We start from the raw sequence: 23,550 nt of genomic DNA, 5'->3' as shown, positions 1-23,550 counted from the left end.
TTGTTTCCAGGGTGAGGCTGATCGCCACGATGCAAGCAGTACCCACCAATCAGTATCCAAAGCCCGCCGCACCTCCTACGTCCGTAGAGATGCAGGCAGGGTGGCTGTTGGCCCGGTATGTTGGTTCTCTGACATAATCAGCCCTGGGAGACTTGATCCACTGGACACGGGAGAGTATGCAGCGTGCATCCTTCCAACTTCATGAGAGAAAGACCCTGTCGTATTCTTCGTGTCTCTGCTGACTCGTCAGTGACCTACAAGGAATGCCCATGGCTAACCGCCAACCCCAGGACTGGTGCTGGATCAGAAGCTGCAATGATGGTCGATGTTCGCGAGCCGCCCTGTCATGTCTGAAATGATCCTTCACCACGCAGAGGACCATGGGATTATTCGCTCCCGTTTTCAGGGAGGTCATGTGGGGACGATTGATGGTAGCTTGGCCAGCGTTCTAGACTCGAGGCATCCCAGGATGCGTATTCCGCTCTGACATGCTCGGGACTCCGTACCTCCGTACTTCGTACCAAAGTCAATCATCGCCCTATCAGGGGCACCACACAAAGGAGATGAGCACCTGGCTCCCATGCCTGGGACGCCTGGACATGGAGAAACCCATTGGCCCTCAGACAGGGAGCAGGATGAACATTCTAACGATCCTTCCGTGCCAAATTCGTCCTGGTGTCTCGCAGCATATATCTCCCGATTTGCTTGCCGGTGGGACTCCTTGTCTTAATCGCGAGATCAACAACAGGACTTCGAGAACTGATGTTAGAATGCGGTTTGTGCTCTTTTGGCGAAAGGATTTGGCCCCAATACGTGGGCACGCCTGTATCCTGATGTGTCTCATGAGCTGCAGCTGGTGCTGCTTCCTTCCACCATCAGAACAGTTCCTAGGTTCCGGTCATGCATAGGAATGTGCTCGGCTAAACTCAGGCTTCAGAAAGTCGGGACATGAAGAGAGCCATTCTTGAGAGGATCTGCGAGACAAAGGTGGTGATCGTTCGTGTTCGTGTCGGCGACGTTGTCGAACGTTCTACCTTCTCAGGAATTTGAGCAGAGGACCCCGTTGTCTCCTGTGATACACGGTGGTCTTCAATCACATCCCTCGGCAATACTTTTGGAGGGCGAAACAACTGGGACATGTCTTTTGCGACGGATTTTGGGGCTTTACCCCCTTTCCTCGCAGCCTGCACTCACGGCTGCGACAAGGATAACTGTCGAGGCCAGGGATCCATGCCACCTCGATTGTTCAGCATGCCAATACATTCAATCATGAGGTCTCTTAGGAGTATTCATACAATACGCGCGATACTGACCATGTCCCTGAGACTTCTGGCTGCAGGGCTGCTCGTCTGCGAATTAGCACCAATCCTCGCGGATAATGATCCTACCTGGCGCTTCAGGAGCAAGAAACAACAAGTATCGTTCTGACGCGATGCTGCATTGGCCAGGAAGAAAGACTGTGCAATCCACACAGGAGTTCAGTGGAATTGGGGGCCGTTGATTCCAAATCGTATATCGCACTGTGTTGCTCCTGACCATTACATCTCCATCGACAGGGCACTTCTTTTTCACACGATACCAACTAGGTGTTTATTATTAGCTCTTGCGTCCGCGGGAACGATCGCTCCCCGTCACAACGGGTTGTTGCAGGCTGTGACAAGCAATCCTCCTTGCGTTTCGTTCCGCTCCCGACTCTTCGCCTCGACGTCCGTGTGCAATTCCACGTGTCGATTGTGCAGCAGGACCCTGGTCAATCCGGGTCTCGTCGACGTGTTGTTAGGTAAGGAGCTGCCGTGGCTATCCGACGCATAGCTTGGTGATCAAGGACCATATCGGGATAAGCATTATTGGTCTTGTACTTCTGCTTGGACGTGGAGATCTTGGGCCAGCCAGATTTCGTGTCATAAGAACAAGCTTCGCCCACCAACACATATACATATATACAGGCCTTTGGGTACGGTGAGTGAGACGACAACGAAGCAAAGTAGGCTCGTCTCTAGGAGCTGTTTCCATGGCCAGATATCGAGTAATGAGTAACGATCACTCAGCTAATCAGAGGGCGAGGGAAGTAATAGCGTGCTAACCCCCCCCACATCCCTCCGCAAAACCAACTCCGAGTCCTTCCTGCACCTGTCCAGGCCCCCGAAAATCCGCAGCTTTCTTCTCCCCCGCCCTCCTCTCGGGCTTGTTCCTCTGTGCTTTTTCCACCTTAAGTCGTCAACAGCGGAAATATTCCTCCCACGGTCAGTCCACGCAGGACTTGCGCCATTCCTCCCCGTTGTTGACATTTCCTCCAGGCGACATGGTCTCCAGTCTGACACCCTCAGAATCCTCTCCTGTGCCCAATGGGCATGGCGAGAAGCGCAAGGCAGATGGTGACGCAGGAAGCGACAGGCAAACACATACTCGGTCGAAGAGAAATAGATACATTTCAATTGCATGGTAAATCTCGCGAGCATAGCCTGATCGATTCTGTCCAAAACAAGACCCTCTGCTTACACGTGCGCCTGGTATAGCAATGAATGTAAGCGGCGCAAGATCAAATGCAATGGGCAGGCACCGTGCCAGCGATGCGGAAATCTGTCGCTCGAATGTGTCTACGCGCCAAATTGCTGCACCAATTCTCTAAAGGACTCGGCGTAAGTACTTGCATAAGACAGCCACAGGTCGACTAACGCCTGCGAAAGGGAATTCAACCAGATGCGCGACGAAATTACCACGCTGCAGATGCAAGTCAATGAGCTGTTCACCAGTCTTAGCGAACTTCGATCCCGACCCGAGACTGCCTACCCACCTCCGATCGATCCTCTCGTCTCCCAAGATGCCTCGAACCGCTCGCTCCCAATGTCGGTTTCCCGAACACTTCCTCCACTCATTTCGCCGAAGAGAGCCCCATCGAGGGCTTTACCCCAGTTTCATGGCCCTACGAGCACATTGTATGGTATCGATGTCGCTAAGTCATCACTGCAGACAATGGGGATCACACAAAATGCGGCGGACGATGGAATGATTTCACGAGATCGAAGTCGCGCGGCATCACCTGTGTTTCCAGTTACGCCACATCCATCCAAAGATCCTCTTTGGCTGATAGACCACGCCGAGGTCATCCGCTTGTTGCGTGTCTATGAGGAAGAAATTGGCATCATGTATCCCGTGGTCGATATTGAAAAGGTAATCAAGCATGCAGATTCGCTTTACAAATTCATCCAAGCGTCTCTTCGAGCTGGGTTCGGCAATCTTGCACTACCTGGCGCTGACGCCATTGACGACGAGGAGACTACCGTGCTAAAGATGATCCTTGCTGTCACCATGACTGTTGAAGGCCATGGGCGCAGCGACTTTGGTCAGAGGTTCTTTGATGCCGCTAAGCCAGCAGTCGACTTGAAGCTGGTCACAGCTTTGGACACCAAGTCGGTGGTTTTGGTTGTGTTGACGGTAAGTACCTCCAGAAAGTGTGCGACATCATCAGCTGACATGGTATGCAGGCTACCTTCTACTTTCAGAAGGACGAGGAGGCACAGGCGTGGCGTTTCATTGGTATAGCCGCGCGTATGTGTATCGAAATGGGCCTACACAGGAAAGACTCTCTAGTCAAAACTTTTACCAATGAAGCCGAATATCAACAAGCTGTCAGGATTTTCTGGACAGTCTACGCCCTCGATCGTCGCTGGAGTTTTGGTACTGGAATGCCGTTTGCTCTACAAGATGCAGATATTGATTCCAATCTGCCGGAACCTGTATGTTCACTGCCAAACCCATGCGTTACAGCTACTAATATGGACCAGGACGAGAGTCACCTCTATCTAAGACACATTACCAAATACAACCAGATTGCGACCAAAGTATGGTATCACAACTTGGCGTACGAAGCAGGTCAGAACACCAAGAAGGATGAGATTGGGTTTCTCGATTATCAAATCCTGCAGTGGTATCAGCAACTCCCGGAACCATTGCAATTTAACAGTCGAGATCTTGTTGCTGAGAATGAAGTACCTGGACGTGGTGTCCGACGACTACGTTTGCTTATGTACCTGCGGAGGAACCAGGCACGGATCTCAATTTATCGACCAATCCTCCATTCGGCAACGAGCATCATGGAGAACAGACACTACGCTCAGAATGTCGCGGACGTGGCCAAAGACACCATCAATACTTTGACTGGAGTCAACCAGATCTCGGACATTTACAAGACACAACAAGTCATGTACAATTACTTCCTCGTACAGGCTTTGGCGGTGCTCTTCCTGTCCGTTGCACATGCTCCAGCCGTCTTTTGCTCGCAAACAAGACAAGAATTCTACGCCGCGATTGAAATGGTCAAGGGCTTCAGCACCAAGTCTCATGTGTCCAAGCGGATTTGGAAGACTATCCGAGGTCTCAAGGAGATGGGTGACAAGATTGGCCTTCTGGCGCGTGGAAATAACACCCTGAACGACGCCGAGCAGGACGCTCACTCGGATGCCGCGGTCGCAATGGCTGGACTTGCAGGACATCAAGTCGAGTATTCATCCTTTGCGAATCAACCACAGGGCGGCGAGCTTGGAGTGAGTCCGGACGACGCTCTCCAGATTACGAATGAGCTGTCTAGCTTGTTTGAATTGGCGGGTGGGTACGGTGCTACGACTCCAATTCCAGACACGTTCAACTTCAATGGAGATCTGAATTTGGGAGAAGGGTTTAACGCCTTTGGGAACGAGCCGGAATTGTCCAGGATTATGAATGAACTGTTTTGATGAGAGCAATATAACGAATGTAGAGGCTGGAAATGGTCACGAGACATGATACGGACTGCATATCGGATGCCTCCCAATGAAAACGATCAACTGACATGATCTCGAGAATATGACCTGAGAATGAGCTGTTCTTGCAGCAAGGCTGCAATCCCAAAGATTTTCACGTGATCTCGTGCCAAGCTTGCGCATTGCGTCCCTTCCCAGTATCAATCCATCTGGCCCGCCTTCTAAAAGTGCAATTGACTGTATCCAGGCACGACCCTTTTCAAGTTTGTTCTTGAAGGTCATTCTAGCCGCTTGTCTGTGCTGTCAGATACAGAGACTTCAGTTCCCTTGCCGAGCTACGATCTTTTGACCATAGATACTCCGGCACACCTGGAACCACCCCTACGAACCTTACCACTACATAGAGTGTGATATCCACGTCCTTGCGACTCCCACTGCCTTCCTACACGTGTCGCACCGTTGTTCAGTACGATCGTCTCCAACGGACACTGTGTTGGTCGATAGCCTCATGTCTTTATTGACATAGCCTCTTCTGCCTCTCCCAGCCCACCACTCAATTACTCGAGATCCCTCCATTGCGGCCTACGACGATATCCGCCCCACAGGAGCACTGCGCCGGCATTCTGTGCAGGCCAACATCTAACCCAATCTGTCTGCAGAACAAGCCTCAGGTCTGGCCACAGGCCTGGACAGGCTCAACATTGAATCCGACTATTCAGAGTCTCTCTACTACCACCAATTCACCACTTCCTCCGCCACGATTTCCGAAATGTCGCAGACATCTTCTCAAAGTCCAGATAGCTGGATAGGTCAATTCTGCAACCTGGTTGGGCATGAATATTTTGCTGAAGTCAGCGAGGACTTTATTGAGGATGATTTCAACCTGACAGGTCTACAAGCACAAGTACCCATGTACAAAGATGCCCTGGAGATGATCCTGGATGTCGAACCTTCAGAAACAAACTCCTCTGAGCTGTCCGAGGAGGAGGAGGAAGAGGAAGAAGAGGAGGACGATGGGCTACTGGGAGACGAGCTGGACGAGCCAGCACAGAATGGTGGTCCGACACGGCAGCCCGGTCTTTCAGCAAGCGGCAGGCGGCACGGTCGGTCTTCGTCGGACACTTCGGTGATTGAGTCGTCTGCGGAGCTCCTTTACGGCCTGATCCACTCACGGTACATAACCTCAAGACCGGGCATTCAACAAATGATGGAAAAATACGAGTTGACACATTTCGGTTATTGTCCACGCGTGTATTGCGCAGGAACGAAGGTGTTACCCGTGGGGTTGACCGACACTCCTGGTCAACAGACGGTCAAGCTTTTCTGCCCAAGTTGTCTGGATGTCTATACGCCTCCCAACTCTCGGTTTCAGGCTGTTGACGGAGCGTTCTTTGGAACGACATTCCCTTACTTGTTCTTGATGTCTTATCCTGATCTGGAAATTGCGCCATTGAAGAAGCGAGCACCGCGCGATTCATCTGGCCAAGGAAACGACGATGTGGAGAGCACTCTCAGTCCAACCGAAAACGCTTCGCGTGGAGGCATGACTGCTAGCCGGAGTTCGAGTCTCACATTACCACAGCCTCCTGCTATTCCCGGCGTGACACCCACCAAGGACGAGAAACCACTGGTTCCCAACAACGCCATGCTCAACCTGCCACCTCAACCTGCGACGATCAACGGAGTAGCAACAAACAACCTTGCGCCTGGTACGGGCAAAGGCAAGATTTATGAGCCCAAAATTTATGGTTTCCGCGTTTCAGAGCGAGCAAAGAGTGGTCCCAGAATGAAGTGGTTACGGTCGAAACCTGCTGACGTCAATGAGCTCGATGAAGCCAGGATATGGCATGAGAGGTATGGAGGAACCGTGGATGGGGATCCGGACGAGGAACCTGGGGCCACGTCTGGGGAGATGGAGGAGGAGGACGCAGAAGATGAGCTTGCCGATGCTGATGGAGACGCCATTATGGGCAGTCAAAGTCAAAACAATGGCAAAGGGAGATCGAAACGTGGCGACGCGAGCGGTATTACGCAAGGCCCCAGTCGAGGTAAAGCAAAACGGAAAAGTGCGCAACAACAAGCTGGACAGCAGGAAAGTGAAAACTGGATATGAAATGACTCGATGAGATTCTATGAGGACCCATGGCAATATTGCTCTATGAACAGAGCCTGGAGTTGGTCTTTCTTAACGATCCAGCCATTCGGACGCTTTGGAACAGCCCTCAAAACAACTCACAGCATTGAGCGACATGAACGCGTAAGCTCATGCCAGGCAAAGACACCATGCAGTCTTTTCAGGCTTGTTGGTATACAAGGTTAATAGCTTCAAGAGGAGCCGCAGTGGACGACAATGCGTACATGACAGCCACAGACTGAGAGACGAGCACTGGGTACCAGTCGTCACTGTTTGAAGCCGTGGGAGGCGGGGGAATAACATACGGGCTCTACGCATGACCAGTCGGACGAAGTCCACATGGACACTAAACGGTCCTGGATCAAATACAGCTGACTGTATGACGAACCTAAGAGAGTTCTGCTCGTTTGTACTGCGCTTTTCTCGCTCGAAACGGCTTGCTGGAAGTTGCATGGACACTGGGCACAGCAGAGGATCGTCTCGCAACAAATGGGATGGATTGATCAATGGCCAATTTGCGGAATGACACAGGGAGCTAGGTTCGGCGCTTTCTGCGTTCGAAAAAGGCTAGGGCAGGGTCGGGGGCATCTGTTTCTGGCGGCGGTGTTTCTCTTTCAGACATTAAGTGCAAGGACCAAAGCAGTGGGGTTGCGGGTGATGTTGTGGTGGGAGCTCTGAAGAGGTGCCTCTCGACTCTATGGCGGTGCCACTTCGAAGAAAGGAAACAATAAGATTAGTGCTTCTCACTCATAGTGCTGCGATCTCCTGCCTCCCCAAATAGATCAAAATCAAAATCACTATCAGCGAAACCACCAATTCACGCTGGCCGTGATACCCTCTCCGACACCCTTGACACTATGCCACCATCCTTTCGGAATGAAGAGAGCGTCACCCAATTCGACTTCTGTCTCGAGAGAGTATGTGGCAAGGACATCGGCGTAGCGATTGACGCTGGGATCGTCTGTCCAGATCGCCTCGTGCTGGGCGAGTTTCTCTGGACCGGCCATCATCTCGTCACCTCTGATATTTGCTGAAGCGTGGTTGTGGTCTAGATGATTCTGGACGTCCTCAAAGACAGCGTTACCGATCTCGGGTGGGAGGAGGCGCAGAAGTTTCCGGCCCGCGAGCTGCATGAATAGATTGGGGTTGGGGTCACGGTGGAGAGGGGTGTATGTGGGTGGACGGCCTAGCCAGAGAGATGAAGCGTAGATGTCGCCTTTGATGGCGGACGAGGGCTGGAGCAGCGACGGCGTGGGGATGTCGTCTGTGATAGACCGGGGGAGGGATGACAGGTCACATTGCGCCAGGTAGATTGAGTGCTGGGGTGTGCTGGGGCTGTTGCTGGAGAGGTACGTTAGGAGTAATTTCAGGGGAGCATCCTCGACACGGTTGAAGGATTCCCCGCGGTCGGGAGTGGTTGATGTGAGTTCTAATGGGACGGTGATGGATTCATGCTGGGACCAGAATGAGGTGCGAAGCTCGGAGGAACGAGGGGTGAGGATGGTGTGGTCTTTATCATTGATGATATTGAGTCTGTGGTTGGCGTCGTGGATGAACCATTTTGAACTCGCTGGTGCGATCTGTGTCGCTGAACGTGGGAGCCGTGCGGGCAGGGCTGGAATGTATGCTTTCTTTTCGAATTCAGGTTTATACCATGATGAGAGCTGTGGGACTTGTTTGAGGCGTAGATGGGATGGCGAGGTGCTGAAGAGGCGGGTTGAAATGTGAGCCAGGGAATTGATTCTGTCAAGAGCTCGTGTGCTCCTTGTCCGTAGTACGAGACATTGCATTGACTCTTGACTCCTTGCGGGCAGGGGTTTTGTGGTCAGAAGGGATCACAGAAGAGGAAGAAGAAAAATAATCGTATATCGTATTGATGGTTTGTGATATAAGCACTCGGTAAGGTCTTCGTATTTGGTTTATGCACATGCCACTGGAGATGCTTTGATGGTTTCTTTTCCTTCATGTCTGACACTACCATCATGGGCACCTTCCACTCATTCTCCCGCCGTCGTCTTTTCATCGGGGTCGTCGGACACTGAGATATTGTTCTCCAGGTTCTTCTTCGCCCCCTCCAGCACGGGTCCAATCCCGCATGTGGTCGATCGTCGCCCACAATGCACAGCATACCTCGGCGGTTCCGCGACCCGTCTTCCTAGAAGATATCGGGTATCAAGCGCGTACTCGTCGCTTGAACAAGGCCCTGTTCCACATGGCGTACATGCATCTATCTCTACATAATACTTCAAGCTGGGGAAGCCTAAAAGATACAACTGTCGGGCCTCCCCTTTCTTCTTTTCCTTCATCCTTTTTCGCGTTCACCACTCTGTGATTGTTCGTTTCCTATCTGTTGTCTTAGCCTTCAACTCCATTCGCCATGACTTCCAAAGTAGACCGCATCCGCCGTGTCGGCGACTGGGAGAAGTCGGCATACACCTACTATCCCATTGCAATCATTGGTGCTGGAGAATCAGGAATCGCCATGGGCTGCAGACTACGTTCGGAGCTAGGGTTCGATCAATTCCGCATCTTTGAGCGAAAGTCGGGTCTTGGAGGCACCTGGTTCACGAATGTAAGGCTCCATTTAGATAAGCGATCTCATATCACTGACGACGTGGACATTATAGCAATATCCCGGTATCGCCTGCGACGTGTAAGTATCCTGCATACTACCTCCTTATTGCGCTCCAAGACTGACAACATTCAGGCCGGCAATTTTGTACTCTTACTCCTTCAACCAGAATCCGCACTGGACGAGCTTCTTTCCCGGCGGAAAGGAGATCGTTCGCTACCTCTACGATACATGCGAGAAATATCAGATCCTAGACAAGATCCAATTAGACACCTCGGTCAAGAGCCTCCGGTGGCTAGACGATGTGGAGGAGTGGGAAATCATCCTCGAGCATCTGGCGCCTGGCGTGGGCGACTTGTCGACGCAAGAACGAAAAGACCTAGAGAAAGAGAAGGGACCAGAATCCGCCGTTTCATACACAGAAACCATCCACGCCAAAATCGTCTGCAGCGCTGTAGGAGGTCTCGTGGAGCCCAAGCCCTCCCTGAAAGTCCCAGGCATCGAAAGCTTCGAAGGCGAGATCGTCCACACAGCGAGATGGGACCCCAACCTGAACTTGCAGGGCAAAGAAGTCGTTGTCATCGGCACCGGGTGCAGTGGTGGTCAAGTCGTGCCCCAGCTGATCAAGCCCGAGTATGGTGCAAAACACGTCACACAGCTCATGCGTTCCCCTCCATGGGCAGTTCAGGCAATGCCTCCCAAAGCCCGCGAGGCCTGGAATGCAAGAGTCCCCTGGCTATGCGAACATATTCCTGGCTTTCAAAACACTCTGCGGAAATTCCTCTTCGCTGGTCTTGAAGCCGAGTTCGTCAGCCTCTTCACACCGAGCGAAGCGGCCCGTCAGCGGCGACAGAAAAAGGCCGGAGAACTCCTGGCCTACATGCGCGAGATGGTGCCGGAGGAATACCACGAGATCCTGACGCCCGACTACGAGGTCTTCTGCAAACGCCGCGTCGTCGATGAAGGCTGGTTCAGAAGTCTGCGAGAGCCCAATGTCGACATTACTACTTTGCCACTGACTTCCGTCCAGCCTCGTTCTGTAACGCTAGGGCCCGGACGACACTACCCGCCCATGTCCAAGAGCGACTCCAAGGTGCCGACCGAGAAGCGTGAGATCCCCGCGGACGTCATCATCATGGCCAACGGCTATGAAACGAATCAGTGGCTGCACCCGCTCGACGTGACAGGCCGCAATGGCCGGTCCTTGTACAAGACGTGGGAAGAACGGGGTGGCGCCCAAGCGTATTTGGGGACTGCCATGGACGGATTCCCGAATTTCTTCATAATCTTTGGGCCCAACACCGCGACGGGGCACAGCAGCGTTATCCTCGCGAGTGAAAACATGGTCAATTACGCGCTCAGGTTCATTGAGCCGATTATCAACCGCGATGTCGACACGTATGAGGTCAAAGAGTCCGCAGAACGTAAGTGGACTTCGGACTTACAAAGTGAATTGAAGAACAGCGTCTTCCAGTCCGGCGGATGTAAGTCGTGGTACGTCGAGGACAATGGCTGGAACGCCACGGTGTATCCACGCACTCAGATCGATTTTACGCTGCGGTGTATGTTCCCAAGGTGGGACCACTGGAACGCCAAGTATACGAGGAAAGGGCTTGTCAAGTTGCAGCTCGGCCGGATCTTGAAGTTATTCGGGGTGCTTGTGGCGGTTTGGGGTGTCGTGTTCACGGCGAGGAATGGTCTGCGCAGTACAAGGGAGGTCGCTAGACATTTCCTTGCGCGAGGTGTGGAGGGTGTTAGAGGCTTGGTGGCTAGAATAAGAGTGTAGATCGTGCAGCAACTTCAGGGAGAGTACATATGTAATATCTGGTATAATGCGGAATTGGTGAAGATTGAGGGAGGATGCAGTGAATGCTCCTCGTCTAGTTAGCTGACGGCGCAATGATTCGTTGTTTGAGGAGAAATACTGATAGCACAGTGATGACATTAGGAACGTATATGAAGGACTAGGCATCAAAATCAGCCCTTCTTTACAGGGTCAAACAGAACCCCAACGATCTCATCCAAGATAGTAAACACCAAATGCTGATTCAGCCTTGCGTTATTCATCGTCGCCGAAATCCTCCTGGCGGCAGCAGTCGCATTCGCTCTTCCAACCACATTGCCCGCCAGATCGGGCACGAGAGTAGCGAGCATCATCGACGCTTCAGACCTGGACTTCTTTTTCTCAGCCCCAGTCCTTGGTGTGGCTACTCTCATGGGCCCGCCACCAGGCCACATCATCTCCTTGACCATGTCAATGTATTTGAGCAGTGAGTCTTCCTCGGTGAAACTCTTAACAATCTCACGAATCTTGCGCTCAATCGTACCTCCGAGTAATTGATGAAGCACGACAATCACAGCTCGACCACGTAGCCAGTTGTTGCCGCGGTTGAGCTCGAACGTCTCGAGGAAGATATCACAAATTGGCTTGACGAACGGTTCCAGTTCTTTGTCTTCGAAAGCCGACAGCTCTGCTTCCGCCTCGGCGACCGGACCCGGGTCAAGGGGAACAATATCTCCTTGGCTCATGCCGAGCTGATTGGTGGCCGCGGTGATCAGGTTCTGACCTGCTACAGACAATTGATCCAGCACCGAGACATTGCCTAGAAACTCGTCCATGCCATCAGTCACCGAGTTGTAAATCCGGCTGACAATATCCTGTGCGTTTGAAACGCTGTTTGTTTCTTGCTGAGACATGATGCTCTGTTGCGATAAGAACGATCTCAATTCCCGGCTCCGACACACATCCGGCATCTGAAGCAACTGCTGCAAGTAGTGCTCTAGGGCAATACGTCGATTTTGAAGGAATTGCTTCTGTAGTTTCATCACTACCCTCCGTCTTGGGAACTCGAGACTCCTCGTGGAAGGGTATCTTCGACGTAGTCTTTGGTGGAGATCATGGAACTCGGAATAGCGGCGTGGTACAGCCCAGACTGCCGCGGCCATCTGGTCTCCAGCCTGCCTGTGAACCTCAACGACATACAAGGCAAACTCTCGTCCGTCCTCCTCTTTACCAACAACGACTGACTTGATAGAAATGTTGGACCGACCGTATAAGCTGTTGTCGCTCTCTTGTACAATATATTGTTGGCGTTGAAGCTCTTTCCGGCGTATCTCTCGTTGTAAGCTCGCCTTGGACTTGCCGAGTATTCGCAGCTCGGCGACATTGTTGGTTAATTCTGCTTTTCTGGTCAAGGTATCAACCACTGATTCTTGAGTCACAAGACGTTCGATGTCGTTGGTGAGGGCGGTGATTGCCTCGGCAAGACCTAGGTCCCCAGGTGCTGCTTGATGAATTTCGTCTTCCTCCGCCGAATCATTCTGTTTCCCATCGTCATTGTCCACGTACTCGTCTTCCAGAAACTTCTTCTCATCTGGGAAAAGATCGTTGTCAGCAAAGACGCCGATTCGTGAAGATGTGTTGACCAAACCCAGAGTTGCTAGACTGGGCTTTGGCTTGTTGGCGTTATCGTTGCTTTGAAAGTCAAGTGACCCTCTCGGTGACTCCGCATTCTTGAACGACTTCGAACCGGACACGGGTGACGTGAAGAGAGCATCATCATCATATATTGTGCCATCCTCCATTGGGCTATCTGTCATGATGTTATTCATGGCTGCTTCCATGTTCTCGATGACTCGACGCTGTTCAAGAGAATCACCATTCAACGACTCCTGGCCAAGGCTTTGGATAGAATGCGCTAAAGGGTCGGTATCGTATCCATCGTCAAAGAGCGGTGCTGACGGTGAGGTACGCTTCGCAGCTTCTGTATCATCGAAGAGTTTGGAAGATCCTAGACTTCGGACATCAGTCGAAGAGACGGCTGCTCTTCTCAAGTCTCTGGCTCGGTAAGCAGGCTGAACGGAAGTGGTTCTAGCAATAGGAGGTTGTTTCGGGCCCTTCGCCCCGGGTGACAGCGGTGTGTCGTTCGTTTCGGAACTGTTGCCAGTACTCTGGAGGCGCGGACGCGTCGCAGACGCCTCGCTCGAAGCAAGAAATTTGTAGTACAGGTCAGATTTCCGAAAAGTGGGCAGATGACGAGTCTCAAGCTCTTCCAATACTGCAGATTGTGCTGCAAGGATGGCAGTCCTTGCGGCTCGATATTGTTGCGGTGTTGCTTTACGGCCAGTGACCAGAAATGCCCTGATAACATCCTTAGTCTCTTGCGGAACATTCAGCTCTGGCTTCGAAATGTACGTTTCGCTGATCTGTGCAATGTCCATACGATCGGCGTCGGTCCAAGTCTGTTGACCCGTTGGGTTCAATTCCTCTCCGAAATCGTCTTCCAGAGGATTGCGAAACCCATCTACTACCACCCAAAACTGTACCAGAGGCATGCGATGCTGGCGATCCATAAACTCCATAAAATAGGAGAGGCCTGAGGCAGTATGCAAGATCTCGACCATTCTCCATTCGTGAGGTTTTTCGTTCGAGGCCGAAGGTGGACTTTGATGCTGCATTCCTGCTTTCCCTCCAGCTACGGTCTGACCGAGTTTGGCAATCTTCTGATCCAATACGCGCTTCGCCATTTCGAGCCTTCGGAGGTAGACAGGATCCTGGCCCTCGACCATGCTTTCGCGCTGAATCTGGCTCGCAATAGAATTTCTGAACCGGCGAGCATCGGACAAGTTTTTCGTCTTGCGAATAGCTCTAACAAATCGCTCAAAAGCCCTCTCGCTGTCATCCGGACCTAAACGTGGTAATTCCTGATCGGTCCGGCCTCGAGGCATAGGGGAAGTGTGTTGATCAAGAGCAGCTCTCATTCGACGGACGGTTTTCCGGTCTTGTAGAGTGGTCCGCCCATATGCCTCCACAAGCTGATTCCATGTGTCAGGATCGGACAGTAGTTGTAAGATTGGACACAAGACGGCACACGCAACTATCTCCTTGACTAGCACCAGCGTAGCCCGGCTGGCCATCATGGTGGGAGAAAGGACATCGGGTAGAATCCGCACCAAGAGCTTTCGGAGGTGATCCTGCTGGATAGTTTTGGTGTCGGAGAAGGCAAGCGAGGCTGCAGGGTGCAGTTTCCCATCTCGGTATTTCGCTGCAATGGCCATCTCAAGTTCTTCAGACTCAGTCACACTGCGGCTTAGACTGCGCCCCCGGACGATGCGCTCTGCCTGGTCGAACTCGCGCATGTGTGCGGTCACTATTGGCACGACCCTGGATATAATGACATTGACCATGTCTTCATTTAGAATGCGGTCCCGGACCTCAGCAAGAGCTACGCGGATATTCTTGTCCACTTCGTTGACAAATACCGAACTCTTTGTGATCTTCCCGTACCATGATGACGCGAAGTCTCTTAGCGCAAGCCCGATCAGGGCATCCAGCGCCTGAGAAACCACAAAAGACTTGTCATAGAGTTGTAAGGGTTTGTATTCGCAGGACGCTGCGTAGAGCGACAACTCCGCGCGCCATTTGTCAGGACGCAGGAATGTGGGAGCCTCTGCAGGCAGCGGGGACGGACCACCATAGGGGGCCCTGGGTCTACACACGATCACCGTGGCCGCAGTGATAGTGAGCAGGGTGAGTATACAACCGAGTATGAAGGCATATCCGAGATATCGTAGTACGGGCAGGCACCGTACAGCGAGCCCCCACGCAACGAATGCTGCAAAGGCGGCAGAAAGAACATGTTTTCGATCAAGGTACATTCTTGATACATATTTGGTGTTGTCAGCCTGGCTCAGCCGGAAGCCAGGCCGTGAGTCCTTAGACTAGACATTTATGCGATCGCATGCACCTGTGGTAGAGAAAGGGGACGATAGGAGTCGGCGAGAGAAGGAGTGTCCGCATCGACTAGGAGGTTGCTTGTTCGGCCAGAGTTGAGTGGGAGCGAATAGTTGACGCTGGAAGCAATATCACGGGCATGGGAGACTGGTGACGATGATTTGATGGATGGCTTTGGATGATTGATGGCAGTCTCCGAGAGTCGAGTGGGTGGGTGGGTGGGTTGGAGTTCGCAAGGGGCAGTTATCGCCTTACCTTCCCTTTCCCTAGGTGGGCTTTATGTCGGAAGGGCGCAGGCAGGCTGCGCCTACCTTCTCAAGCTAGGCCTTGTGTAACACGCCTTGAGGACATGCTTCGGAAACCATCAACACAAGGACGTATCTTCATCCTTCTTCTGCTTCGATTCCACTTCCCGACTGGCCAAACTATGAGGGAAGAGATCGGATACATCCGTCGTCAGCACCCGTAATACCGACATTGCCAGCCCTTGCCCTACCGTAAGGCAGCCCCCACAAGCCTACGTTCAGCGAGAGTCTCGTCGCACCCTCTTGCTATTTGAGAGATGCATTTGAATTAACGACGTGACATTTGGCTGCCGGAACTCTGTGCTGCCTGTCCATGACACGCCTGCAAAGAGCAAGGAGAATTCCGGCAGCTGACGGGCAAAGGCCTCGCCTTGTATGAGAGTCCAACTTCAGGCCAACAAAGCCTCCACGTAGGCGATACAAGCGGCCCCCAAGGACAACAACCTGGTCGCCTCAGCATGAATTAGTGGCGTCATGGAAGCCATGGACACGCGATGATTGCATAGCGAGCTTGAGAGATAACTGACCACCGTATTTTAGGAAGGTGCTTTTAGCCCTTGAAACTGCGGCCCCGACATTCTGCATGGTTTGCTATGGCATTGGAACCTTACAACGACTCCAAGCAGCCCGGAAATATGTTGCTGGACAGAAAAGACTGCTCGCCTTGATCAATCACTTGTTTACGTCAAGCAATCCATGTCTCCAGGGCAGCCCGTCTCGATGCCTCGTACAAAGGTTACGATGTACAGTGCCCAGTAGTTTGGTGGGATTGCTGCAGCTGAAGAAAGCAAAGGTCTGAAATATCAATTTATGCTCACGTCTCGATTGGTTCGACCGAGCAAGATAACGCACCACGGTGCTGCGAGCCGAAACTGCCATCTCAGCATGACGTTCGACTAGGCTGGCCGCATACAAAAATAAAGTCCGCACTCGCAAGAGCATCATCGACAGCACATAAGTGCGTGAGCAGGTACGTGCTTCACGCTTCTATTCGAGACGCGCTTTGGGTTTACCACTTGACGTATTATTCCGGTGCTCATATTAGCGGTTCGGAGACGACCAAACCGTTGAATTCTCGTACTTGGAGATTCGGCATAGCCCTATGATCTGACCTCAGACGGGTGTCCGGGCGGAAGCGCGGAAGGTATATGCCTATCTGCAAGGTTAACTGTACACCCGACCTCATTCAGACCGAAGTCTTTGCTGGGCGTCTGGCAGGTTCGACATCAAGACCTGGAACTATTTGAGCACCGTGGTTTTGGGGAGCGATCCCAAGGCACCGCGATGTGAATGCTCCAAACCTTCAGTTGCCTTGTGGACTCTCAAGCCGCGCTTTTGCCTTGCCAATGCTGCACCATTGCGTGGTGGTGCGCTCATGTGAAGCCCAGATGGTTCCTGTCGGGCGCAAAGCACACAAGTGTGAGCTTCAAGAACAGTTGATGTGCCAAAGTGCAACATCTTTCTGGCGGTGAACAAGAGCGACAGCCAATGACCAAGGATGAGATACCACTACGTAGGGTCATCAGGCATCAACATTGATAGTCCAGCTACCATTTGTGCCACCAATGCCTCGCCAGGGCGAACCCTGGTCTATGCAGGCACACCGGAAGTAAAAGTAAACAGGGCACATGCATGATGGGCGACAACCAGGTTGAGGTGATCGACGGCAGCACAAGAGAACATGGCTGCCACGACCCCGCCTCTATCAAAGTCAAAGTGATCCGCAGCCTGCTTCGACAGCAAAGCGATTGGATTCGCGTGTCGAAATGAAACGACAAATTGTATTTCAAGGCCTGACTCCGTGAATATGCATTACTTTGATGCTGATCCACATATACAAGGCAGCACTTGTCCAATTGCTTGTTAGTGCTGGCGGATTGGACTTGGGCACTGATCAACCCATCTGTCGAGCAACCAGCAATGTCTCAATTGGTGGAGTACGAGACAAGTCATCTTTCTTGTTGTTCATTTCACCGCCCGTTGAAAGAGCTGATCTCTGATCTCTCTACGGGCCTTGCAAAGTTCTACAAAGTTGATTGCAGTCGAAAAGCTACCAAGTCTACGGCGGACAGACACATGAGCTGGACGGGGAATGGAACCCTTGAATGTTAGATAGCCTCGGATGCTGGAACAGAATCGACACTGACAGCTAGGAAACCCAACCTGGAAGGCGCGGAATCCGGCCTCCCTTCCGGGGATGCAGCGTTGCCCGTCAACCCATCCTGCCCAATCCGACCAGCAACCTCCACAGGTGGGATGCATAGCAGGGGCCCTGGCTGATACGGGTTCCATCAAAACTGTCAAGTGCACCGAGGCGGGATGGACTTCCTCGATGCTGACTACATGACTTGTCGGGCCCTTTACCTAAGTTACAGACAGTATTCAACTGTCGGCATCTCTGACGAGGTCATTCTCCTACTGCACCATCCGAAATTCTGCTGCCTTGCACGCGGGCAGCTCAACAACCAGATGTCTCAACCCCTGTCTCATTGTCAAAGTTTTACGAGAAAAGACCCAATGGCCAAGGCAGGCCAATGTTGCGGCTAATTTCGTCCGTCTTCAAATTCAGCCGCTCTTTAAGACAAGTTACCTACTGACACCAGTGAGTGCCGTCTTTAAAGTTGAGGGTCCTTTGGCATGATCGCCACGACAGGATTGTTGCCACGAGCATGTCAATGCAGGTGCCGAAGAACTATTTCAGTTTCACAGAGAACACACTAGGTCGTTAAGGTTCGGCACGTCCAGCGGACTGTTCTCCAGACTCCAGAGGTTTGTTCCCAAAGTCAAAACTTACAAAAGCACTTCAGTTTCTCGAACCCCGGCTTCGGCTATCCCTGTTTGATAACTGTCTCGTTTCTTTTTTCAACACCAATCCACACACACTCTGACCTCCTCATGCATGCTTGGAGTGCTATCTTAGTGCACGATGTCAAGCAGAAGCTTCGGTTGCCTCCTTCAACCACGGTCATTGGTCGCTCTGCTTCCTAAAACACCAGCCCTCGAAGCGTGCTCACATTCTGTCCACTCCTAGGCACAATGCCACAGTACTAGGTGCTGCAGCATTCCTGGCCACCTTTTCCCAACCGGACCTTCCGCGCCCGCGCGCTCTCAGCTGACACAAGATCATGACGCAGCCTACGTCCTTCTTACCCCTGCCATCTTGAAGCTTCGGATGGATTGGAATCTTCTTCACCTGCCTATTCGTCGTATTTGCGGGATCAATCTGTTCGATACTGCAGGGCACTGTAGGTAATTGCAGGCTCTGTTCTGGTAAGCGCGAACTATATTCGTTGTACCAATAGGCCTGTTCAGCACGCGGCTGACTGCTTTGGGAGGACAGACCTTCAGGGTGCTACGACAGAGGCTTGTTGGCCAGTACGATGTAGTGGGTTCCTCATCATCGTTCGTCACTCCTAATCTTGCATGCTGCAGCTTCCCAGCACGCAGACCGCCCTGAGATATCGAGATTCATACCCTGGTCCTCCCTTCTACAATAATCGTCTTGCCACTGGGACTTTCCACCTCCCAATCGTCACGAACTTTGCTGCCTCACGCACCTGGCTGGAAGGGGCCGCACTAGTTGCACGAATAGAGTCACCTACTGTGACCTACATGGGTCTTCCCGCCCAGTACTCACGTCGGACGCATGCACTATTGATAACTTACACCCCACAGAGATCGACCCATACTCGCACATCCAACAGGCAAGGCAACCGGTGGCAGTTTCTCAATCTTGAACAATAGTCCGATATTCTCAATCGATCTCCCTGATCTCTACGCCGACTTCGTCTATTTAGCCCGATTTCTCAGGTTCTTCTCCTGGCTGAACTAGTCAATTGCAGTATGGCTGTCAATTAAGCACTTTCGTGCCGTGTCCGAAGGCATTGTGTCTGTAGGAAGCACCGAGCTGCCACGCTTTCATAGGTCTGTCATCAACCTGACCGTTTTGCCTGTTTGGGCTTCATCATTCACCGTCCGTTCATGAAACAATTCCTTCACGGCAAAGTGGACCTTGTTCCGAATTCAGGTTCTGCAGATAAGTGAGTATCACCAGACTCACGAGATATCAGCCACCGCACCACTTCAATAGAGGGTGCAGACCAACGAGAGTGTAGCAAGAGAAAGCAAACACTGCCTCGGTGACATTGACTGGGCAAGACTGGTGTTAGGGACTTCACTCTATTCACTTCAACTTCATTCACCGTCCAGGCAGTGTCGTCCTTAAAAGGCTATTTAGTCGCACCTTCTAACCATGCTCCTGCTTCATCGTTATGCACAAATACCACTCTGGCAAGAGCCCATGAAGCGACATCGATCTCTTGACACCAATCTTACACGCCAGTCTTGCTCTCAATCGGGTAAAAGCCATCCCTCAAGATCGGCTCACGTCCTTGCTGATAACGACCTTGACAACTCCACCTTTCACGGCGACGACTCCATGTCCAGCGCATCTCCCCTCTCAACCAGCCCGGGTAGTGACCCTGCCTCGCGGACCTCTTCAGATCTGGGCATGCACCGAGATGGAGGAGGGCACGCGGCGCCAAGAAGCAGCGAAGATCATGTAGACCTTGCAGATACCGGCCTCTTGCGTCTTCACCGCGAGAAGAGTGCACCCGGAACAGATGAACATGTCAAATGGCAGCACAGTATCAACCTTTCAAGCATCGAACACTGCATGCCCCGATCGTACATTCGGATCTGCCTTGCGTACCGACTGCCCAGCAGGGATATGCTCTTGGAAATTCAAATCAAGCTGAACAACTTCGTGAGAAAGACGGTCGATGCCAAGCCGTACTTGAGTGGATTTGTGGTTGCGGTAAAAGAGCCCAACAAGCAGGTCGGGGCCGTCAAGATCAAGTTTTCAGACCAGGACTTTCTTGAGTATCCAATGGTCAAAATTCGCCATCTCAGCCAACAAGAAGTCCCGTACACTTATGACCAACTCAACGAGATGGGCATGCCTCCCAGTGTGCTTAAGCCAGATCTGGTCTCGGCCTTGACTGAGTCAGCCGACGACGAGCGCGCCCCAGTGTTTCGAGTTCAGGCAAATGTGGTGGAAGGGGGGCTTATCGTCTCCATTTACCTGCATCATTGCATTTCTGACGGTACTGGGTTCGCCTTGCTCACTACAGGCAGTCTGCTCAACGACGACTTCACGTTCGAACGCCACTTGGACGGAAAGGGCCATGGGATGCCTAGTCTGTCAAGGAGACTGGACGCTTTTGCCCATCACCAGAGCATCGTCAGACAGGAGCTGTCGTATAACTCACCAAACCAGATCAACGATCGACACCTCAAATGCAAGGTGATCAAGCCAGCAGGTGAACTCAATGAAGGCAGCAAGGCTAAGGGTCGGGGCTGCATCATGTCCCTCTCTTTAGAGAAGCTGGCGGGACTGAAGTCAGCGCTCGAAGGTCATACCGACGGCAAGTTCATCACCCAGAATGATGCACTGTTGGCACTTCTCTGGCATAGCATGACAAAAGCTCGCATTCCTTCACTTGCATCAGGGCCATCACTGGTCACTGAGTCAAAACTGCTTATCCCAGTCAACATCCGGAACAAGCTCAAGAAGCCACTGTCGGAGTCGTATTTTGGTGCGGCTGTTGACTTCGCGTCGGCCAAGATGCGGCTGTCGGATCTGGCGCTATTCAGCAATGCTGCACTTGCGCTGTCGGCCATGGTAATTCGCGAAGCGATCAACAATGTGGATGAACCCTACATTCGACAGGCCATTGCCCTTGCTCGATATGTTGATCCTAAGGTCGACGTCCGGGACCTCCAAGCTAGTAACATGGACCGGTCCACTGGAGCCGACATGTATGTCACGAGCTGGGAGAAGCTGAGATGCTACGATGCCACCTTCGAGATGGGACTTGGACGGCCAGACTGGATCCGGAAGCCGTGGTCCAAAGATCCAGGATCTTGCATCGTGCTTCCTCGCGACGATCAGAAACCATATCTCGAGGTGGTGATTCAGATGACTGAGGGTGATATGGCACGACTTCTGGACGACAAGGATTTCATGAGCCATGTTTCGAGGGTGATCGACTAAACTTGGTAGACCCCGCCATGGCGCCTGCGTGAGAGGATACGATATATTCAGTGCTGTCAATGACTGACAAGGACTTCGACGGTTGCAACGCGGAAACTTTTACTGATATTGACGACCAACTGGAATTCTTAGGGCTGCATCATGAATCATGACACAACAGCATTGGCGCTGGTAAGGCTGAGGGATTGATGCCATTGACGGAAAGTGGCAGGAAATGTACTATTATGACATGACTGAGTTTCACAAAAGGGCTGAGCAGGACAGGGATGATACCCATTGGCAGGGTATGCGAGCTATAAAATTTCATAGTGTATCCAAAGGATGAACGATTCAGAAACCATGGCCGTAGTGTTGATGTCTTCGGACCTCGACGCGCAAAGATGATCACGTGAAGCCGTGTCTGATCTAAGCTCTATTTGGCCAAATGACTCTTTGGCGGGCGCGTCCGTCTGTCTTGCACGTGTCTTGCTCGCCACCTCAGATACTTCGTAAACACCGTCTTCAGGTTCTTCTGTACTTGCAATCAGAACAGACCGTGGCAGCTTCAAGATCCGCATCATTTTATACTCCCTAGTCTGCGATATCTTGACTCAGCCAGAATGACACAAACGGAGAATGTCGATGCTCCTCAGGATGATTACGAGGATATGCCTGGTGGACCAGGTGCCCCAATTCCAGTGTCACAATTAGTGGTGAGTACCCTGATGTTGACGACCGGATTTTCGCTGATAGATTCAGGGCCTTGCTGGCTTGACCGATCGAGATATCAAATTGGTGGTGGAAGGCGGCTTTCACACTGTTGAATCGATAGCATATACGTGAGTTCGCAGGCACAGGCACTGCACATAACTCTGATAGCGATGATGCAGACCACGTCGCGCTCTGGAACAGATCAAGGGTATCTCAGAAGCAAAAGCAAGCAAGTTGTTGAATGAGGGTAAATCGGACTTCCCGCGCAGGCACAGGCTTCCCTTGCTAACGTCCTTCAGCGATGAAACTTGTCCCAATGGGCTTTACCACTGCAACAGAAATGCACGCTCGAAGAAGTGAGCTCATCTCCATTACGACGGGCTCGAAGAACCTCGATCGATTACTAGGCGGCGGCGTCGAGACTGGTTCTATCACAGAGATCTTTGGGGAATTCAGAACGGGAAAGAGTCAGATTTGTCACACCCTGGCAGTTACATGCCAGTTGCCCTTTGACATGGGCGGAGGAGAAGGAAAATGTCTGTACATTGACACCGAAGGTACCTTCCGACCGGTCCGTCTGTTGTCAGTAGCGAATCGGTACGGTCTCGAAGGAGAAGAAGTCCTCGACAATGTGGCATATGCTCGAGCATACAACTCGGAACATCAACTGCAATTACTCCAGCAAGCGTCACAGATGATGTGCGAGACTCGATTTTCGTTGCTGATTGTCGACTCCGCCACGTCGCTGTACCGAACAGACTATAATGGCAGAGGAGAATTGTCGTCGAGGCAGTCACATATGGCCAAATTTCTGCGGATGCTCCAGAGATTGGCGGACGAGTTTGGAATTGCTGTGGTCATTACCAATCAAGTCGTCGCGCAGGTTGATGGCGGTCCCAGTGCCATGTACAACCCGGACCCCAAGAAGCCTATTGGTGGCAACATTATTGCTCATGCAAGTACGACACGGTTGAGCTTGAAGAAGGGTCGGGGTGAGACGCGAATTTGCAAGATTTATGACAGTCCTTGCTTGCCGGAGAGTGATACTCTGTTTGCGATCTATGAGCATGGTATTGGTGATCCTCAACCCAAGGATGACAAGGAATGAGTTGTTCTCAGCCCGAAGACGACAAGAATTGAGTTGGAGGCATGTGTATCAATGACGACAAAGAACGATTTTTGAAGCATGTATATCAGAGATGGTGACTCGAACAGCAGTGGTTATGGGATGCACAGCGTTTGGCGTCTAAGGAGCACGTTGCTGTTGTGTAATGGAAAATATCCATGTTCAGATCGCCCAGAGTTCGGCAGCCCAAGGGTC

At 52.0% G+C, this 23,550-nt stretch overlaps 7 protein-coding genes across 7 annotated transcripts; 5 read left to right on the top strand and 2 right to left on the bottom strand.

Moving 5' to 3' along the window:
• Positions 1-2,168: 2,168 nt before the first annotated feature.
• Positions 2,169-4,751, top strand: EDD37DRAFT_54307 (fungal-specific transcription factor domain-containing protein). Its single transcript, XM_062813658.1, has 5 exons — positions 2,169-2,442; positions 2,517-2,639; positions 2,688-3,435; positions 3,486-3,737; positions 3,786-4,751. Exons 1-5 carry the CDS (start codon positions 2,303-2,305, stop codon positions 4,731-4,733), a joined length of 2,211 nt encoding a protein of 736 aa, XP_062675392.1. The 5' UTR covers positions 2,169-2,302; the 3' UTR covers positions 4,734-4,751.
• Positions 4,752-5,412: 661 nt separating this feature from the next.
• On the top strand, positions 5,413-6,927 carry EDD37DRAFT_54276 (casein kinase 2, beta polypeptide). The gene has a single exon (XM_062813655.1). It carries the CDS (start codon positions 5,509-5,511, stop codon positions 6,850-6,852), a length of 1,344 nt encoding a protein of 447 aa, XP_062675391.1. The 5' UTR covers positions 5,413-5,508; the 3' UTR covers positions 6,853-6,927.
• A 572-nt stretch (positions 6,928-7,499) lies between these two features.
• On the bottom strand, positions 7,500-8,807 carry EDD37DRAFT_54284 (cupin-like domain-containing protein). Its single transcript, XM_062813656.1, has one exon. The coding sequence runs from the start codon at positions 8,661-8,663 to the stop codon at positions 7,674-7,676; it is 990 nt and encodes a 329-aa protein (XP_062675390.1). The 5' UTR covers positions 8,664-8,807; the 3' UTR covers positions 7,500-7,673.
• A 443-nt stretch (positions 8,808-9,250) lies between these two features.
• Positions 9,251-11,231, top strand: EDD37DRAFT_558632 (cyclohexanone monooxygenase; the record flags this gene model as incomplete). The annotated part of the gene is made up of 3 exons (XM_062813759.1): positions 9,251-9,445; positions 9,501-9,526; positions 9,581-11,231. The coding sequence occupies 3 exons, from the start codon at positions 9,251-9,253 to the stop codon at positions 11,229-11,231; spliced, it is 1,872 nt and encodes a 623-aa protein (XP_062675389.1).
• EDD37DRAFT_54249 (PXA domain-containing protein) lies at positions 11,107-15,367 on the bottom strand. Its single transcript, XM_062813654.1, has one exon. It carries the CDS (start codon positions 15,101-15,103, stop codon positions 11,423-11,425), a length of 3,681 nt encoding a protein of 1,226 aa, XP_062675388.1. The 5' UTR covers positions 15,104-15,367; the 3' UTR covers positions 11,107-11,422.
• A 4,627-nt stretch (positions 15,368-19,994) lies between these two features.
• EDD37DRAFT_557897 (transferase family-domain-containing protein) lies at positions 19,995-21,539 on the top strand (the record flags this gene model as incomplete). Its single annotated transcript, XM_062813730.1, has 1 exon — positions 19,995-21,539. One exon carries the CDS (start codon positions 19,995-19,997, stop codon positions 21,537-21,539), a length of 1,545 nt encoding a protein of 514 aa, XP_062675387.1.
• Positions 21,540-21,991: 452 nt separating this feature from the next.
• EDD37DRAFT_54117 (DNA repair protein rhp51) lies at positions 21,992-23,486 on the top strand. The gene is made up of 4 exons (XM_062813652.1): positions 21,992-22,231; positions 22,278-22,357; positions 22,409-22,476; positions 22,529-23,486. The coding sequence occupies exons 1-4, from the start codon at positions 22,139-22,141 to the stop codon at positions 23,335-23,337; spliced, it is 1,050 nt and encodes a 349-aa protein (XP_062675386.1). The 5' UTR covers positions 21,992-22,138; the 3' UTR covers positions 23,338-23,486.
• Positions 23,487-23,550: the final 64 nt, after the last annotated feature.

This window comes from Exophiala viscosa, assembly GCF_022695815.1.
Source record: "Exophiala viscosa unplaced genomic scaffold EDD37scaffold_1, whole genome shotgun sequence".
Classification (NCBI taxonomy): Eukaryota; Fungi; Ascomycota; class Eurotiomycetes; order Chaetothyriales; family Herpotrichiellaceae; genus Exophiala; species Exophiala viscosa.
The sequence above is the reverse complement of the archived record's forward strand: the minus strand, read 5'-3'. Positions and strand labels throughout refer to the sequence as shown.

Excerpts from the sequence above, each read along its gene's own strand:
- EDD37DRAFT_54284 (XM_062813656.1), bottom strand. The coding sequence starts at position 8,663 with ATGCAATGTCTCGTACTACGGACAAGGAGCACACGAGCTCTTGACAGA.
- EDD37DRAFT_54307 (XM_062813658.1), top strand. The coding sequence starts at position 2,303 with ATGGTCTCCAGTCTGACACCCTCAGAATCCTCTCCTGTGCCCAATGGG. Across the intron at positions 2,443-2,516 it reads AGATACATTTCAATTGCATG|CAATGAATGTAAGCGGCGCA; the intron begins GTAAATCTCGCG and ends CGCCTGGTATAG. Across the intron at positions 2,640-2,687 it reads AATTCTCTAAAGGACTCGGC|GGAATTCAACCAGATGCGCG; the intron begins GTAAGTACTTGC and ends CGCCTGCGAAAG.
- EDD37DRAFT_54117 (XM_062813652.1), top strand. The coding sequence starts at position 22,139 with ATGACACAAACGGAGAATGTCGATGCTCCTCAGGATGATTACGAGGAT. Across the intron at positions 22,358-22,408 it reads GTTGAATCGATAGCATATAC|ACCACGTCGCGCTCTGGAAC; the intron begins GTGAGTTCGCAG and ends GCGATGATGCAG. Across the intron at positions 22,477-22,528 it reads AAGCAAGTTGTTGAATGAGG|CGATGAAACTTGTCCCAATG; the intron begins GTAAATCGGACT and ends AACGTCCTTCAG.
- EDD37DRAFT_54276 (XM_062813655.1), top strand. The coding sequence starts at position 5,509 with ATGTCGCAGACATCTTCTCAAAGTCCAGATAGCTGGATAGGTCAATTC.
- EDD37DRAFT_54249 (XM_062813654.1), bottom strand. The coding sequence starts at position 15,103 with ATGTACCTTGATCGAAAACATGTTCTTTCTGCCGCCTTTGCAGCATTC.